The sequence below is a fragment of the Gymnogyps californianus genome, chromosome 3 (assembly GCF_018139145.2).
Source record: "Gymnogyps californianus isolate 813 chromosome 3, ASM1813914v2, whole genome shotgun sequence".
Classification (NCBI taxonomy): Eukaryota; Metazoa; Chordata; class Aves; order Accipitriformes; family Cathartidae; genus Gymnogyps; species Gymnogyps californianus.
The window spans coordinates 72,949,425-72,966,835 of NC_059473.1; the positions used below are offsets into that span (position 1 = coordinate 72,949,425).

The window sequence follows — 17,411 nt, forward strand, 5'->3', positions numbered from 1 at the left end:
ATTCTCAGCCTGGTTTATCGCATGACTGCAGGAATGTTTGCTTGGCAAGTGAGTGGGGCTTGGGAAGGTGTGGTGGAAAAGTGGGTCCCCTCTTTAAGCAGCAATGACAGCATGTGTCAGCTTAAACTTATCATCAAAATGCTATGATGTTATTTATAAAATAGCACATTTTATTTATAATGCATTATACACATGCACAAAAATGACATGGCATTTGTTTATATATACATATATATATGTAAGCTGGATCGATTTCCTACTGCAGTTCACAGAATGGCTCTGCTGGTACCACAGAGCTGCCACAGACTGGGAGCTGAATGTATCTTAAGCTTGAATTCCCACTGACCTCTTTAATGTGAGTCTCCAACCCTATGTAGGCCTCTTCACCTCTCTTTAAATCAGATACACAATTTCTCCATCAGCTTCGATTTTCTTCCATGATATGAGCACAAACTTACTAGTACAATTGTGCCCACTTGTATAGAGACCCTCTAGCAGATTGACTCTGGTTAGTTTGTGTCTACGTTGCATCAGAAGGCAGACAGGGGTCTGTTTTTAGTGGTATTTTAGTGTGAAAATGGAACATTTGAAAACAGTCATTAAAATAGAGAATTAATGAACATTTTTGTACTGACTGATATGAACTGTAGTATTCTAACAAGGTTATTCATCATCAGAAATTTTCTTAGTTGTAGCCATTTGAAAATATTTAGAAATAGCTTAATCATAGTAGAAGTGAAGATTAGGCCAGTTTTCTCTCACTCTTTCCCTGTTTCTGTGTTGCTTGGAGCACCTGATTAAAAACATTGCACTTAGTTTCCTCTTTACGTTAATGATATTTATGTAAGGAGATACGCTGACTTTCATTGGTCAACTCTTTTGTTTCAGTGGTTTAATAAGAAACTATGAAATAAATGTTGTGCAATTTCAAGACAAGTGCTCCAGGAAGCTGAAATGTTGTTGAAGGAACGGACTGTAAACAAGGATTTAAAAAATATTTAATAAACTGAAATGCAGAAATTTCACAGTCGCGTCTGTCATCTAGACTAAAAGGAGTTCATATGGCGAAGTCAAGGAAAGAATCAGACTGACAGATGAAATTGTTTGAGTTATGAGGAACACTTGCCTGTGGGATCTCCTGCTAAACAGACTCGCTGCTTTTTACTGTGTATGGATTTCTGCAGTGTACTGTACTTTTTCAAAAAATTGTCAAAACTTATGTACAAGTAACCTGGTAAGTTTTGAAAAACTGTACTTATCTTTTGAAACATAGAAGGTTGTTAGCACAGTAAGATTTCTCTATTACATATCAGCTTTTTCAAAATTATTTTAAAGAATGTATCATCTGAGTAAAAGCAGAGTTTGAGAACTAATGTTTAACATTTGAATTTGTGGAACCTGGTAAGGAAGAAATCCCATTAACCAGATTGCATGGGTTTTCATTTTATACTTTCTTCATATACTTATGTTCCAACAGCTCGTGAAATTACTATAAATGCTAAAGACCCTGGAGGATGGAGGAGAGAAACCTTTGTTCTTTCAGTTTATTCATTTTACCTGTTAGTTTCTGTCTAGTCTATGCCTTTTCTTATACAAACCTAAGAAAACTGTAAATTCACAAGAAATTGTCTCAGAATCTGTGGCTTGCACAATTATCCTGAACTAGTTTCAGCTTCTTTTGTAAGTCACCCATGCTTTAAATGGTGGATATTTCTTTAAGTATTGAAGTAAGTGGTTGGATCCTTAATCTTATGCTTTCTTAGTGTTCCTTTGAGTAGTCCAGTGGAATTTATTATTTTTCCTTCTACTGATGCACGACAAAGATAAGCAAAACCTCTCAAGTCCAAACAATAATTCTGCATGAGGCTTTCAGGAGTTACGTCCTTGTTTCTATTTGTCTGAAATGTTGATGTTGTTTAGAAGACCATGTACCTTTGCTCTGTAAACAGGACATTTTGTGCCTTGGAGCTAACTAACTGTGGAAACCTGCTGCAGACGACTGTCACCTGCTCCATTTTATATCACACATTTTTCTGACAGTTCCTTTAAAACTATTTCTAACTCTTGCACCAGTGAAAGAGTTAATTGCTTTCCCTGATGGAAACCTATCATGCAATGATAACTTTAACGGGGATCCTTTGATTTAGGCTTAAATTAATTCAGAATAAGAAATAAGTTGCTCTTCCTCTCAGCTTTGAAAGACAGAAAAATCACATTCATGTTCAGTGAACATGTTGTGTAAGGGATTCCGATGAGAAAAATATAATCTTGGAGTCTGAGAGCTGTAAATCTTATTTTTCGCCTCCAGTCTACTTACTGTGTTCACATTTGCTTTGTGACACCTTTGGTTCTCACTGTTGTAACCGTGTGCCCAGTGTGCTGAAAATTTCTTCCTGAGAGTTGTTTTATTAAGGGTGCTCTTACCTGTTTGCAGGACAAAACTTAAGACCTAACATTCAGCTTCTCCAAGGTTGTTAGATACATCCTCAAATCATTGCATGTCACAGGCAGTGACAGGTTTTGCACACTTTGAATGATGTGAAAAAACAGGCACCTTAGCTCAAGAGCACTTTTGGCAGGAGAGGAAGGGCGGTCACCATATGGCTGCGTAAAACCCCTTCAAAAGGCGGCCAGACAAAAGGTATTTAGCTTGAAGGAAGGTCTTTCTGCTCCCAAGAGGTCAAAACCACTTGGCTTTGTCATTTATGCCCAACATGTTTATGAATCATTTGTCATTGACTCAGTGAACCAGAATCAGGAGCTGAGAGCCAAATTCCTACCTGAGATAATTTAATTAACACCAACTGATTCTGCCAATGTCTTTGTTTGATGGTACTCTGAAATTAGTCTCAAGTGAGAAGCTACTGGTGTGTTAACAATAAATTTCTTCAAATGAGGAAACATTAGTCAAAGAAAATTAGTTTTATAAGAAACCAATGCTTTAATATATTTTAATCAAAGAATTTTGGGGAAACATTTTGACTCTTTGTAAAAAAGTGTGTATTTCTCTTATAGGAAGGAGAACTTGGAATTACTAACCTTTGCAATGTTAGTGACATCACTGGAGCGGTGAGTAATGGTTTACTTTGTTAATTACTGACATTTTATGCTACTGCTATTTGATTAAAACGGGTACAATGATCGTATTGTCAAAGACTTCACGTAAATGAGCACCGTTGCCTGTCTGGCATATGTCAGTAAGTTGTGTGCTTAGATTTGGCTCAAATTATTAAAGACACAACTATCTTTTCTGTTTAAAGAAAATATGTAAAGGGTGTGGATCTCTGCTGTGAGTCATGTTCACATTTGCGAAATACAAAGTTCATAATCACTCATTTTTGAGAAAATGAGTCAAAACTAGTGTACCCTCCAAAATGCAAATCATTAAGACTTTTATTCAGCTACAGTTAAGTAGTTCAGTTTGTTTTCTCAGTGATTTGATGAAAATCAAATTTGAGAAAACTTAAAATGACAATTGTTGAAAATTTAGAGTTCTGTAGGACTTTAAATGGTTGTGTCTGTCGTGGGGGGCTCTTTAGCTTAACAGGAGCTTTCCATAGCAACATTCTTGTGAGGACTTTAGCTGATGTTCTCCTAGTTCAGATTGCAAATGCAATTCAAGCTGCTGGTTATACATATTCTTTGAAGAGTGGTGGAGAATTCAGTCGTCAATATTTTCCACAGAGACTAGTGGGAAGCAGCCTCTCAGCACCTGGTGTCTAGCGAGGCTGGGTCATTTATGATGCTGGGACCATAAAAGGCTGTGTTGTCATGACAATACATAGCAAAGTTGACTTGCCTATTTAGGTTACTGTGTATCTTTGCTCAGTGTTATCAAGTCTAGCTTTTTTTTCATGAGGCTTTGCAATTCTCCATATCAGAGTCTCCTGCTTCCAAAGTTGTTCCCTTCCAGCTTCCCTTTAAAAAGAAAAATGTACAAGACCATTAAGAAGTGGATGGGACAGAACAAATAAGAAAGGTCCACCATCAAATCCAAACCACATAATATTTATTATGTCTTTGAAAACTCATGGTTTTAAAGCCGATGCCCAGCCTGTTGGAAAGCAGGGGTCTTGTGTTGAAGGGCTTTCTGCTGTGCTTGGCTGTGCTGCATACTGTGTATCTGTTACTTCTCCACAGAGAACAAGTAGTAAAATAAAGCTGGGAGAGAGGGAGCACTGGCCACACACATCATGGCTGGCTGGGTTACTCGTTCCCAGAGAAGACTGAACATGGACTGTCTTAGCCAGGGTTCCTTCTGCCTCTGGAGCTGTGCCTCAGCCCTTTCCCAAGGCCTATGTAAGGCTGAGCACTCTCCCCAGGTGATAGTCGCAGTCTGCTCAGGTGTCCTGCAGTCCTTTTAGTGCTCTCAGTACACGCGAGGGTGTCAAAGTCTTTACCAGAGCTGAACAGGTAGTTGAACATCTACTGTTTTGCAAAAACCAATCTCTAAGAATGATTTATTTTTTCTTCTGCTCTATGTTTGATTTTACATTGAGAAGGGCACTACACAACATAACTCCCTTACTGTAGTATCTGAGTACCTATAATCTTTGGTATATTTAATATTTTTATTACAGAGTTTAAGTGCTGTAAGTGCCTATTTTATTGCTAATGAACCAGGGCATGAAGGAGCTAAGTGACTTGGTCATGCAGAATGTTTTATTGCAGCTGGAAATTGCACTATTGTCACCACCACCACCACCCTGCTTAGCGCTGGAGTATCTCTTCTCTTCAAAAGTGTACTTTCAAAGTCCTTTTTAAAGCCACCATCTGTCTTTACAGTGCACACAGGGATGTCTGTTTTGGAATGCAACAGTGCAAATCAATTGCCCACTGAAATGTGTGAGTATTGCCTTAGCCTTGGCTCTATAGCACTTGTCTCCAGTCCATCAAGCACCTTGTCCAATGGCAGATGTAGAAAACCTAACAAGAGCAGTGTTTCTATGAAAAGATGTAATGTCCATATTTTCTCTCAGTACGTATATAAATTCTCTTTTGGGAAGATAATAATTCTTGCTATGGGAGTTACCTGTAACATCAAAAGTTTTCGTTGTGTTTGTCAAAATGTGGGGACATTTTACAGTACATTAAGCTCAACTGCTCACCCAGATTTTCAGGCAGTGAGAAAGAACTAGTGCTTTTCAGGATTTTACTCTACTGGGGCCTGTCTCAGTGTTGTATGCCGATGTAAATGAAGCACATGGTCTTTACTAGATTGATTTCTTGCTTTTACTAAACCAGATGGATGAGAATTAGCATTGGTCTGGGACAATGGCCATGACAGTTTTTAAACTGCTCTTATTTCTGGACCTCTTGAACACCTGAAGCTCATTCATCCTTGGCATCATTTTAATGTTGACTTTCTGGTTTTTCAAGTGTGGGTTTTCCTTCTTTCCTTATTTGCCAGTGATAAGGTTTTGTAGCGTACTTTCACTGTAAGAAACTTCTAATTAATTGATATTATCTGTTTGAAATAGTCTGTGATTATATTTATGCTAATCCTGCATTTTATTAATTTGCTTCTTGGCAGAACAAGACATACACCAGAGCATGTGAGGTAAGTTAAATGCTATCAGATCAATACAAAAAAATCGCAATTTCAGTGATTACTATGTCCACATAGTGCTAAGAAATACAGTGTAGATACACAAACTTATTAGTCCAGGTCTAACTGTTTTGTCCTTCCTAAAGCTGAAGAATGAGTTAAGGTCCCGAATCCTTTCTTTCCAGCATGGTGGCTAAGAACATGTTTGCATTAAATACTGTTCGTGTAGCAAAGAATATTGCTTTAAAGAAAGCAGACTAATCACACCAGTATGGAACACTGTACAGATCTATTTAAACTATGTTCTAGGCTCTCAAAGGAGTCTTGTTCTATCCAGTTTTTCATTAATGCCATCAAAGATGATCCAGAGAGAATGCTTATTAAGGCTGGTGTGGTGAGAAGTGGAAACAAGGAGTGGGAGCCAGAAGACAAACCACTCTCTTGACTGGGTAGAGAGTCTGAATGAAGTAAAATGCAATTCAGTAAGGGGCAACGTGTTGCCCTTTAGAAAGAGATCTCAAATGGGGAGTGCCTGGTCTGTGCTGCAGATGGACTGATGTTTACAGTGATAAGTATGAGGCAACAAAGTGCTGCTAAAGAGATGGTGCTTTTCTGGGGCCCTTCTAGCATGAACTTAGAGTGTAGGATGGGATGGGGATGAGATGACTGCAGGATTGTGTTTGGGACTGTTGAGACCTCAATATGAAGGCTGTACCCAGATGGGGGCAACACGCTTCCAGCAGGCGACGGAGGAGTTAGAGGGAATCCTGAGAAGAACACAAACCCATTGGCAAGCTGGAAATTTGATTGAAAGGATTGATTTTTTTAATGCTTTTTAATCTGTGAAATTGTGACCATGACAAAGGTTTACAAATATGCTAAATGGTGGTTTTGGAGTGTAGGAACAGTCCAAGAAGTAACCAACTTACTTTTGTAGAAACACAGAATTAGTCTGGGGGTTTTGTTGTTGTTGTTGTTGGGGTTTGGGTTTTTTTTTTTGCTTGTCTGGCCACAAATATGACAGTATAATTCACTAACTCCACAAGAGCTTTTGTGGGATTATCTTTCCACTGGATTAGCTGGCTGACTTGACTCCCCACATGGTCAGGTGAGCACCAGGTCATTGCATGCAGAGGATCAGGTCACTGCAGTCTGCAGAGGAAAGGAGTGGGAGTAAGAGTGGGACTTTTCCTCTGGCGTTGGCTCAGCTCTGTCATGTGACTACACCTTGGGACTGAAATCTGGTAATATTGCTCCTGTTTGTTAGATATTACCTCTCACCTAGGAACAGGGGAGTGCCACTGAATTCGATGGGAATATTCACAAGAAAGGGCAGCAGAATCTGGCTCATACAGCGGCAGTTCTTGTCGATGGAGAATATATGAGGATTTCTTGTTTTCAGGCAGAGCAGATGGCAAATTTCCCTCAAAATTTCTAAGGCTAGGAGCTTTAGTAATCCTCTTACCTCAAGCAAAAATTGGATTTATGGTTTGGACGAAGATCAGAAGAAGAAAGAAAAACACGACAAAAAACAAATGGTCAGAAATGTCTGTGTTAAATGAAGCAGAAGGCACTATGAATCAGCAAGTAACCTGGGGACACTATCCCCTACAAACGAAACAAATCTTGGTTGTAAACGAAAGCTCCAGTGTACAGTTGATAACTGATGTCTGCTAATACCTGGATCTTTGCCTGCTAACAGTCATGATAATTCATTTGGAAGTGTTTTATCTTTCTGAATATGAAAACATTGGAAAAAACCTTTTAAGTGCTTGCACTTGGCACTGAATGCCACATTCTATGTAATGTATATAGAAATATACTGCTAAGCAAGTTTTTAAATCCATCTCAGCTGCAGCTCTTGTCTGAAATAAATAACATGCCTTACCAGTTTCCGTAGGGTGCCGGAAATGTGTATCCTAGAATCATAGGAAGAGCGATTAAAAAAATTTGCTCACTTAACATAATGAATTGCTTCTGAATGATCTAAAGGTTAATCATCACTTGAAGGGTGACTGCCGTATGGAGCAAACTTCAAGATTTTACAGGCTGAATGAACTTGCAGAATAAAATGAGCCCAAATAAAATGCCTGTCTAGAAAAGCTCAAACCATCACTTCTCAAAAGTTTTGGCTTTCCAGGAGACTCAGTCTTGCATGTAATTTTTAAGCTACTGAGATCCACCTGGAAAATGTTACTACCTCTTCTTAAGTTCTCTACCTATAAAGCAGGGTAACACTATATCTGTGTTCATTACCTAAACTGAAAACTCTTAGGAATTTTCTGTTCTTAGGATGTGAGTGTGGAGAACTCACTGCCCTGGGTTATTTGTTATGTTTGCAGCTTTTAGACACGACTGTACCAGAAGGAGTAATTACTAACAAGGAAGTGTGAATCAGGCATGGCTGCTCTTACAAATGACTAATTTCAACTGTTTTGAAAATTCACTGGAAGTACATTTGTAAGAATGTGCCTCATTCATAGGAAATACATGAAGCAGGAAAGGGTGAAATCCAACATGTGGAACATATCATTAACAAGTTAAAAACCATTACTTCCTAACCCTATGGTTGTCACTGAAGTCTATTTCCAACCTTAATGTAGCCCCGTCTTTGTGCTTTCCACAAAGGGACAGTGTATAAGGAGGAAAACCCTAATTCAGTGCCCAGTGAATTGATGGAAAGGCTCTCGGGAAGCTCTTCGGAGTGAGTTTGTGGTACTGCTATTTTTTAGAATGAATGTAATGATTTCCACAGGGTTTGTATGTATTCAAAATGTCCACAGGATTTCTATGTATTTAAAATGTGTCTGCATGATTCTAGGAGGAAGTTTGCCTTTACACAATACTAACCAGTGAGTTCTATACCCTACACAGACAGTTTCCTGTAAGTTTGGCTGTAGCAGTGCAGAGGATGCATATGGAGTTGAAGCACAGAGTAAGTCTGAATGGAGTCCTGTGTCCGATTCACAGTCTGATAAATTCAGTTTTAAGATTATAGTCTTGTTCTATTATCTGGATTTCTTTGAAAAAATAGGAATGTCTTGAGTGTTTTGATTCATCAGAAAATTACCACTCTTCTTTTATCTTTTAACGAATACAATGAAGTTAACTCTATCTTATAGTAAAACTTTTTTTTCCCTCCCTTTCATGGACATGAGACTTTTTTAATCCAGTCTCAACTGTTTAAGATGATACTTTGTCGAGCACCTGTCCTTGACCTGTCTGCTATCTTGAAATCGTTGCCAAAAGCTCCTGCAACTTATGTGGGAACAGTTGGGCCACTACAGTGCTGTTGAAATAGGCTCCTTGAAAACCTCTTCAGAAGTCTCCCATACCTTCTCTAGGTTTCTATTCAGCAAAATTTTGCTAAGTACCTGTAACTAAAAGTGCATTTACACAAGCGCAGAGTTGTAGTCACATTTGCTTACACTGGGCTTGGCCCAGTTCAGGCTTACTTATCAAACTGTCTTTAAAATGTCATGTAATTTATTCAGCAACATTTTCAATATATTCTTTTGTGTGTTTTTATTGGCTTCACAGCTTTCAGGTGTGTGGGGTAATAGGCTTTTACCCTTAAGACCCAGAGATTGCCATGAAAGGATTTTTCTTACTGTTGTACCGTATTTTCCCCTCAGACTACTTGAACAAGCCTAGAGCACCATTTGCATCTACCATTGGAAGCCACAGTGTCACATTAGGGTGGAAGCCAGCTAACATCTCTGGGGTGAAATATATTATCCAGTGGAAGTTCAATCAGCTCCCTGGAGACTGGAGGTACACAGAGGTAAAGGAGGACACTTCCTTTTACTTTGCAAGGAAATAGGTTCTTCTCTGCTCTTCATTTTATTTTACAAAAATATTGGATAATATGTTAGGCACACGAAAGAGGTTTGCAAAATCATGAGTAGCATGGAGAAGCTGAGAAGTGGACAATTATTCCCTGTTTCCTCCAACACAGGAACTAGGGACCTTGATGGAAACTAGCAGGTAGCAGGTTCAAAACTAGCAAATGAAGGTATTTTGTTGCAGAATGTATAGTTAAAATGTTCAGCTGCTTCCTGTCACATGTGGATGTTAAATTACAGAATTTAAACTCCTAAATATTAAAATTACTAAATGGGGTTTGAAAAGTGACTGGACAAATTAATGGAGGAAAAAATTGAGTTCTACTAAATGCAAACATTGCCATTGTTTCATGTTGAGCCATGCTTATAAAATGCCAAGACTGAGAGTATTCAGGAGAAATATCACTGTAGGCTTTCTTTTTTTTTTTTTTTTTAACCTTTCCCTAGAGAAATTTTTTTTGGTTCTTGTCAATGATGCAATACTTGGCTAGATAGACCTTTGTTCTGACTCAGTACAGTTATTCTCATATTATGTTCTTTTGCGTCAGCTATACACTTGTTATCTTGCCACCATCTCTATTGGACCAATTTACAGAGTATGGCAAGTTGGTGCCACAAATCAAAGGTAAAGATAATTTGCTAAGCAGGAAGTTCTTCTGAATTAATCATTGGTGAAATAATGGGGAACAATGACTTCAGACCATAAATATTTTAGGGTAACTAGGAGCCTTTAGATCTTAAACCTGTAGTATAGGTATCAACAGTTTAAAATACATTGCCCGTAATATGTTATTATTTTAGGTTTTTTACCTTATTCTTCAAATTTACTATTATATTGCATCCATCCTTCCATCCATCCGCTCATTGTTTAGATTTGGTAGCATGTTCTGAAGAAAAGAGAAGAGAAAAAGGATGGAAAATCAAAGTCTGTGCTGAAAATAACTCCCAGAATTTCCGCTTATTTAAACTTAGGATGCTGCACTTTTGTATCCTGAAATATGTATGTTGTTGTATGAGACCTCTTGTCCTGGTAACACCCTACATAGTAGCTGCAGATGGAGGAAGAAAAAAAATGATTGTGTCTGTGTATTAACCTAGGTAGTATCTGAAACTTCATATACAGTCAAAGACCTTCAAGCCTTCACAGAATACGTGTTTCGAGTAGTTTGGATCATTACATCTCAGCTGCAGCTCCATTCTCCATCTAGTCCCAGTTACCGGACACATGCTTTTGGAGGTAATGAATGGCACCATTAATTGCATCTTTCAGAACCATATCAGAGACATTTAGGTTTCCCTGTTGTTTCTTTCACAGAAAACATTGATGCTTAATCTTCAGAATGATGTGTATGTTGTCTGTTGGGTAGCTGCAGAAGACCAAACTAAAATACTACAAGCTCTTTTTGTTTGAACTAGAAGATTTAGGGCTGCTTCCTGCTTTTAGTTTTAAAAACATGCACAGAAAAGTCCATGGTCAAAATTGTGAGGGCACATTGGATACTTTTGTGCATAATTATGCATGTTAACTTTTTGACTGAAATACACACACATTTTCCTGGACACTAAAAAAAGTTAACCGTTGCTGAAATTTTATGCTGTCCCTAATCATTTTTATTAGTATAAATGAATTAACAGGTATGAAACCTAAAAATGTACCTAAAAAAAGAAAAACCATTAATGTCTTAAATGCCATCCCAGAGTCAGTTATTTCTGTCTCTTGCAGCTCCTGCGACAGCTCCCATTATTAAAGATATTCAGAGTTCAAGTCCAAACACTGTTGAAGTTAGCTGGTCTCCACCACTTTTTCCAAATGGATTGATTGTTGGATATAACTTGCTCCTGACCAGTGAGAATCACGAACTGTTGAGAGCCTCAAGAGGGCATAGCTTTCAGTTCTACTCCACCTTCCCAAACAACACTTACAGGTACGAAAAGAAAAGATAACCAACACGGCCAAGTGTGCTGTAGCACTTCTTGGCCACATAGTACAGGGTATGCCTAAATACCACTTCTGCACAATTATGCTGTTTACTTATGTTCTTGCCAAAAGCAAGGGTACCTTCCTTGACATAACGGAGTTATTCCAGATGAGTTGGCTGCTTATATGGAAGTCAGATGGGGAGGAAGAAAAAGCAATTTGATATAGGGCCAGCAGGCTGCATTTTCTTAGCTGCTGTTTTTCATTTTTTTAAGCTTGTGTGGCATATTTTCAGCATATTCAGGGAATGATAGAGCAGTCCTCTGTAGTCCTTTAAGCATCTGGAAAAATTCCTCCGTTTTTATTAAACACAAAGGCCTGCATTCTGCTTGCACTGGTAAATACAGATCTTCCCTTGAAATGAAATTGAGTTGCTCTTCTGAGTCTGAAACCCCATTTTGAATTTTAATTTAGAAGATTCTTTTGTTGTCCCACCTTTGGGGAATTCAGATTCTGGTTGGTTTTATTTTTATTATAAATTTCCCAGAGCATTATATTTAAATGGACGTTTTCGTAAAGTCAAGCACTTCTGTAGCAGCTGCCCTACTTGATAAAATGTTTCTCAGGCAATCTTTCAAAAGCAACCTGCAAACCAAAACCTGTCTTTTTGGTTTACCGTAGGTTCAGTATTGTGGCGGTTAATGAGTTTGGTGCTGGACCCCCTGCCGAAGCCAACATCACAACCCCAGAATCCAAAGGTACAAGAGTAGCAGTGTCCTTATCACTGTCTGTTCCTGGGGACAAAGTCACGTTCGCTGGGCTGCCATGTACCTGGCAGAAGAGAATAATGTTTAGACTGTAAACAGTGCATGACGAGGAGTTGTACACTGAGGAGTCAACCAGATACCAGAGAGAGTCCAGTTCTTTAGCTGTAGATATTATTAGGCTACACAGCATGGTAATAACCTAAGAAGCTGTTAGGCCCAAACAAATTTGGCCTGAGTTGTTTTACAGATGAAAAACACCTGTCGTGGTTTGACCCCAGCCAGCATCTAAGCACCATGCAGCCGCTCACCCCTCCATCCTCCCAGTGGGATGGGGAGGAGGATTGGGAAAAAAGTAGAACTTGTGGGTTGAGATAAGAACAGTTTAATAACTAAAGTAAAATAAAATAGACTACTACTACTACTACTATAATAATAATAATAATAATTGTAAGGAAAAGGAATATAACAAAAAAAAAAGAGAGATAAAACCCAAGAAAAGACAAGTGATGCACAATGCAATTGCTCACTACCTGTTGACCGATGCCTGAGCAGCGATCCGCCCCTCCCTGCCAACACCTCCTGTTTATACACTGAGCATGACATTCTATGGTATGGAATATCGCTTTGGCTAGTTTGAGTCAGCTGCCCCGGCTCTGCTCCCTCCCAGCTTCTTGCACATCTGCTTGCTGGCAGAGCATGGGAAACTGAAAAGTCCTTAACTTAGGATAAGCGCTACTTAGCAACAACTAAAACATCAGAGTGTTATCAACATCAGTCTCACACTAAATCCAAAACCCAGCACTGTACCAGCTACTAAGAAGAAAATTAACTCTATCCCAGCCGAAACCAGGACAACACCTCAGCGGTCTGAGGCAGCGACTGAGAGGACATGCTTCCATTTTCTAGATGAGATTTTAACAGCTGACAAACAAATGTATTTCTTCTAATAATATTAAATACTTAACATGAAACTCTTTTGTCAAAACATCCTCAGTTATCTCATGCCAAATATGTGAAATCGTATCAATTTTTGTTGCTCGTTCATGGCTGTATTTATTTTACTATATTAACTAATTAATAATGGAAGTAATGATACACTATAGGTATCACTCAAAGAATTGCAGGAATATTAATTAATTGCCAGAGAAAGGTACATGTTGAGATAGAACACAAGTGCGAATGAAATCAATGTTACCAAAATGTATCTTTAGAAAAGAAAACAAAAGATGCTCCCCTCCTCCTGAAGAAATCCAGTTGTCAAGCACCTGGAAACTTTTCAACTCTACCAAACACTTTAAGTCTGTCTCTGAATTGCCAGTCTTCTGCTATTGGTTAGAGAAATTGAACTTATAGCTTCTCTAGTGCTTTTTAAAATATGACTTCTTTTTTTTGTAATAGCTCAGACACACTGATATGTCCTTATCTAGAGACTCCACAGAGGTTTGCTCTAGGGTTGGCTGACCCTGAGCCATAAACATTTGTGCCATTTGTGAAGCATCCAGACTGGTACATCTGACTGTGTTAGTTAGGTCAAGCCAATTACCAACCAATTAATTTAAGGTAGAAAACAAACAAACAACCCTACGCCCCAAAAAAACACCTTCTGAGGGTGGGGAACCATCCCACCTCCCCTTACTAGTCACCACGTAAAACTTCAGTTGATTCCCCCCGAACTGCACTGGCACGCGCTTTCTCTCTGTGCTAACATCAACAGAAGCAACCCTTCCTCATGTATTGCGTTCAGAAATGGTGTTGCTGCGTCAGGTACTGAGCTGTGTAGATTTGAGCCCTGAGAAGTGTCAGGGAAAGAATCTGATCTCTGGGCTAGATTGCAAGAAAGGACACTGGAAAAGACACAAGGAAGTGATATTGGCCTTTTGTACTCTGCTAGGGAGACATCATTACCAAAATAACTTGCAGTGTGTGCATCATGTAAGAAATACATGCAGCTTAATCTATGTAGATTATCTGGGAATAAATTAAGACAGCATTCGATCACAGTCCTATGATGCCCGTATGAGGAAATGATATCTGATAGCAGACAGCTGTTTAAGCTAGAGGGGAAAAAAAAAAGGGAAGTGTTGTTTGGAAACTGAAATTAGCCAAATTCAGACTCGAAAATGAAGGTAACTACCTTGTGAATCAATTTAGCGGGGAATGTGCTACATTTTCAGGGATCTGAGATTCAGAAGCAAGACTAGCTATCTTTCCCAGAGCTATGCATAGCCCAGACAGAAGGTATGGATTTGCTGCAGAGGTTTTGATATAAGTTACTTGGGCCTGCATAAGCACAAACTCAGCTTATGTGACCAAAGCTCTCCTTCTTGACTTTAAAATCTGTGACTTTATTAAAAAAAACAGAATTAATTTTATCAACTTCGAAGCAGATCATATTATCCCATTATCACCTTTATCTGTGAAAACTACTTGTTCCTTGAAAAAATCACTGGTCAGCATGATGAAATACATGAAATAAACATACTTGCCTTGCTCTTCCCCAGCTCTGTGGGAATTCTAGTTTGACTGGGCTTTTCACAGAGGCCCAGAGGGGTTAAATATCCCACTTCTGCTGGATCTTGGAGTCACATGGATGCCTTAGTGCCTTAGTTTCCTGAGGGGTCCGTAGGGCCTCATTTGCTCCAGCTTACTTTCCCTCACTAGGGACTCACTACTGTTACAGGAAACGATGGTGTGAAATTCATGTGGTGCGTTCTCACCCTGGGTGAGGAGCCAGAAGGCACTGTAATGGTGAATAACTCTGTCCACTTTCAACACTCAAAGAGTTTAAGTTTTAGTCTGTCATTGCTAGTTCAATAATATATTCGTACATGTACATATGTGTGTGCATGTGTATACGCATGTCTAGTAATGATGCATCTCAGTTAGCAACATTCTTCTTTGTGCTGCAGTCATCTGTCTTAATTCTGAATTTCTCTGTTTGTTAGTTAAAGAAAAAGGAACATGGCTCTTCCTATCCAGAAACCAGTCTTTAAGGAAGAGATACACAGAACATTTCCTTGAAGCTGCCCAGTGCCTGCAAAATGGTATTATACACCACAACATTACAGGTAAAATCACATCGGGCTCTCTCCTTTTCTCTCAAGTACAGCTTAGACCTCTGTGTTCACCAAGGACAGAATGCACCTCACCTAGCCTGAGACAGTATCTAGCCTCCCTTTATAGTCAATGGGGAGAAACAGGAACTTTCAGGACATGATTTGACCTATTTGAAATGACAGGCACTGGAAAGAGATGAATTATTCTCCCCAGTGCAACCTTTTCTTCACTGGATCTAGGCAGCTGCTTCAGAGCTGGACTTTTACATAGTAGGTATCTGAAATGAGGTAAGATGAAGCCAAAGCAGATGTTTCCCTATGATTAATAACTGTATTTTCTCAACATGAATATGAGGAAGTGGTTCAAACTTAAGAATTAAATAATACAAAGATACTGGCTGAAGAGTATGCTAGTGTGTTAGCTAGTCTGGGGCACAGAGCTTTATAATGAGGTATTTAGTAGCCTAAGTCACCAGACAACCATGTTATCTCAAATTACTCGCCACTCTAATGTTTCTTATCTACACTGGTGCTGTATTTGGTCCTTGGAGACAGTGTGGAAACCTGAGCTTATCTACCGAAGTTCACAGAGCCACAAAGACGCCAGAGAACGAATGTTGCCCCTGACTAAATACCCTTTGATAGTACAGGGGTGGCACAGATAATGTCTAGCTTGAATTCTAGAGTGAATGGTGCTTTGTGAGGAGATGCCAATTGCATGTTTGCCCTGGAGAGGGGCAATCAGTGTCAGTTGGTTTGCATGTTACATATCCTCTTTTTGTCTGATTACCTTTCTGAAGGGCAATTGTCTATAATAATGTCACTTACATAGCAAATGGGAAAGTTTCCTTATTATCTGAAAGAAGACTAGAAGTGGTGGAGAAAAACCAGTTAACTTTTCTCAATGATGTTGGGTTGCAGATTGAAAAATACTTCTTTTTAAGGCAAGTAGAAAAAGTAACTGAAAAACTGAAGCTTATTTCTTATATTATCTGTGTGCACCTATCTTTCTATTTTTAGGAATTTCTGTGAATGTTTATCAGCAAGTTGTCTATTTTTCTGAGGGGAATTCCATCTGGGTGAAAGGAGCTGCAAATATGTCTGATGTATCTGACCTAATGCTCTTTTATGCTGGCTGGGGGAATATTACGTCCATCTCAGTAGACTGGCTTTACCAGAGGATATACTTTGTCATGAATGAAAAGGTAGTGCTCTAGGGCTTAATTAATTTCTTATTTCATTTGAACCATTACTGTGATTTATTTTACATGAGAAAATCTGATTTATATATAGATATGCATGCACAAAATATAATTATAGAAATAGATTTTTTACTTTAATAATATTCAGATATTTCAGAGTTTTAAAAAAGAAGAAAGGATTGAATATCAGGTCATATTTAAAGCAAACGGGCTATATGGAACTCAGGCTCCTTGTCTTATTTTTCTCCTTAGGACATAAAGATTTTGGTTTTAACTGCTTTGTTTTTGAGACTGACTTCACACCCACATCATACCAAGTATAACCAACTTTGATTCTGTTACTTGGTTCTCCATCTAGCCTGTTCAGTTCCTATTCTGCCTCAGGAAGGTGGTGAGATAACTAGTTAGTGATTATAGTGCCCTTCATAATTGGCAAAAGATGTTCCAGACGGAAAGTGTTTCATACCAGTGATGACAGCTCAGATTACAACTGTTTCAACTTGAAGTAAAAATGTAGATGGCAACCCTGCCCTTGATTCCCTACTCATAAAACATCAATTACGCTAATAGTCAGACTTTGCAGGTACCTTTGTAGCCCTCTAATGCACAAAGGACTAGAAAATTGCCCTAAATGGTTAGTGGGGGATTTTTTTTTTTTTTTTTTAAATCCTCTTGCCATGTCTGATTTTTTGCTTACTGATCAGGGAACAGGGAGCAGGAAAAGCAGTAGTGATAAAAAGATACAGATGAGCTGTAGACAAACAGACTGATGGCAGGGATTTCTGAATCCATTGCAGGTTAGAGAAGTCCTAAGGTATTGCTCCCAGGATCAGAAAAGTGTTTCCTTCCCTCTTTTCTGTTCCCTGCCAGATCGTTTTCAAAGTACAGTTTGCCTACCCCTCCCAAATTGGGCTTTTCCCTCCAGCTTAGAGCCAGGAAGTTAAGAGGAGGAAGGCTGACAGACAACTCTTTCAGGGTAAGCTGTCATGGATGCATTTGTACTTGTGTACAAGTACACTTGTGTACAAGTGTTATACTCGGGCGACTGACAACTCAGGAGCCCAGAGGACCTAGG

General features: G+C 38.9%; 1 protein-coding gene across 1 annotated transcript in view; it reads left to right on the forward strand.

The window, feature by feature from the left end:
• Window positions 1–1,111: 1,111 nt before the first annotated feature.
• Window positions 1,112–17,411, forward strand: part of ROS1 (ROS proto-oncogene 1, receptor tyrosine kinase) — a 76,476-nt gene continuing 60,176 nt past the window's right edge. The window contains exons 1-11 of the mRNA XM_050894482.1: window positions 1,112–1,234; window positions 3,016–3,069; window positions 4,786–4,845; window positions 5,534–5,560; window positions 8,423–8,483; window positions 9,184–9,332; window positions 10,492–10,630; window positions 11,117–11,318; window positions 11,993–12,069; window positions 15,024–15,146; window positions 16,155–16,339. Of these exons, the coding sequence (XP_050750439.1) occupies window positions 1,112–1,234; window positions 3,016–3,069; window positions 4,786–4,845; window positions 5,534–5,560; window positions 8,423–8,483; window positions 9,184–9,332; window positions 10,492–10,630; window positions 11,117–11,318; window positions 11,993–12,069; window positions 15,024–15,146; window positions 16,155–16,339 (1,200 nt within the window). The remainder of the gene's footprint in view (window positions 1,235–3,015; window positions 3,070–4,785; window positions 4,846–5,533; window positions 5,561–8,422; window positions 8,484–9,183; window positions 9,333–10,491; window positions 10,631–11,116; window positions 11,319–11,992; window positions 12,070–15,023; window positions 15,147–16,154; window positions 16,340–17,411) is intronic.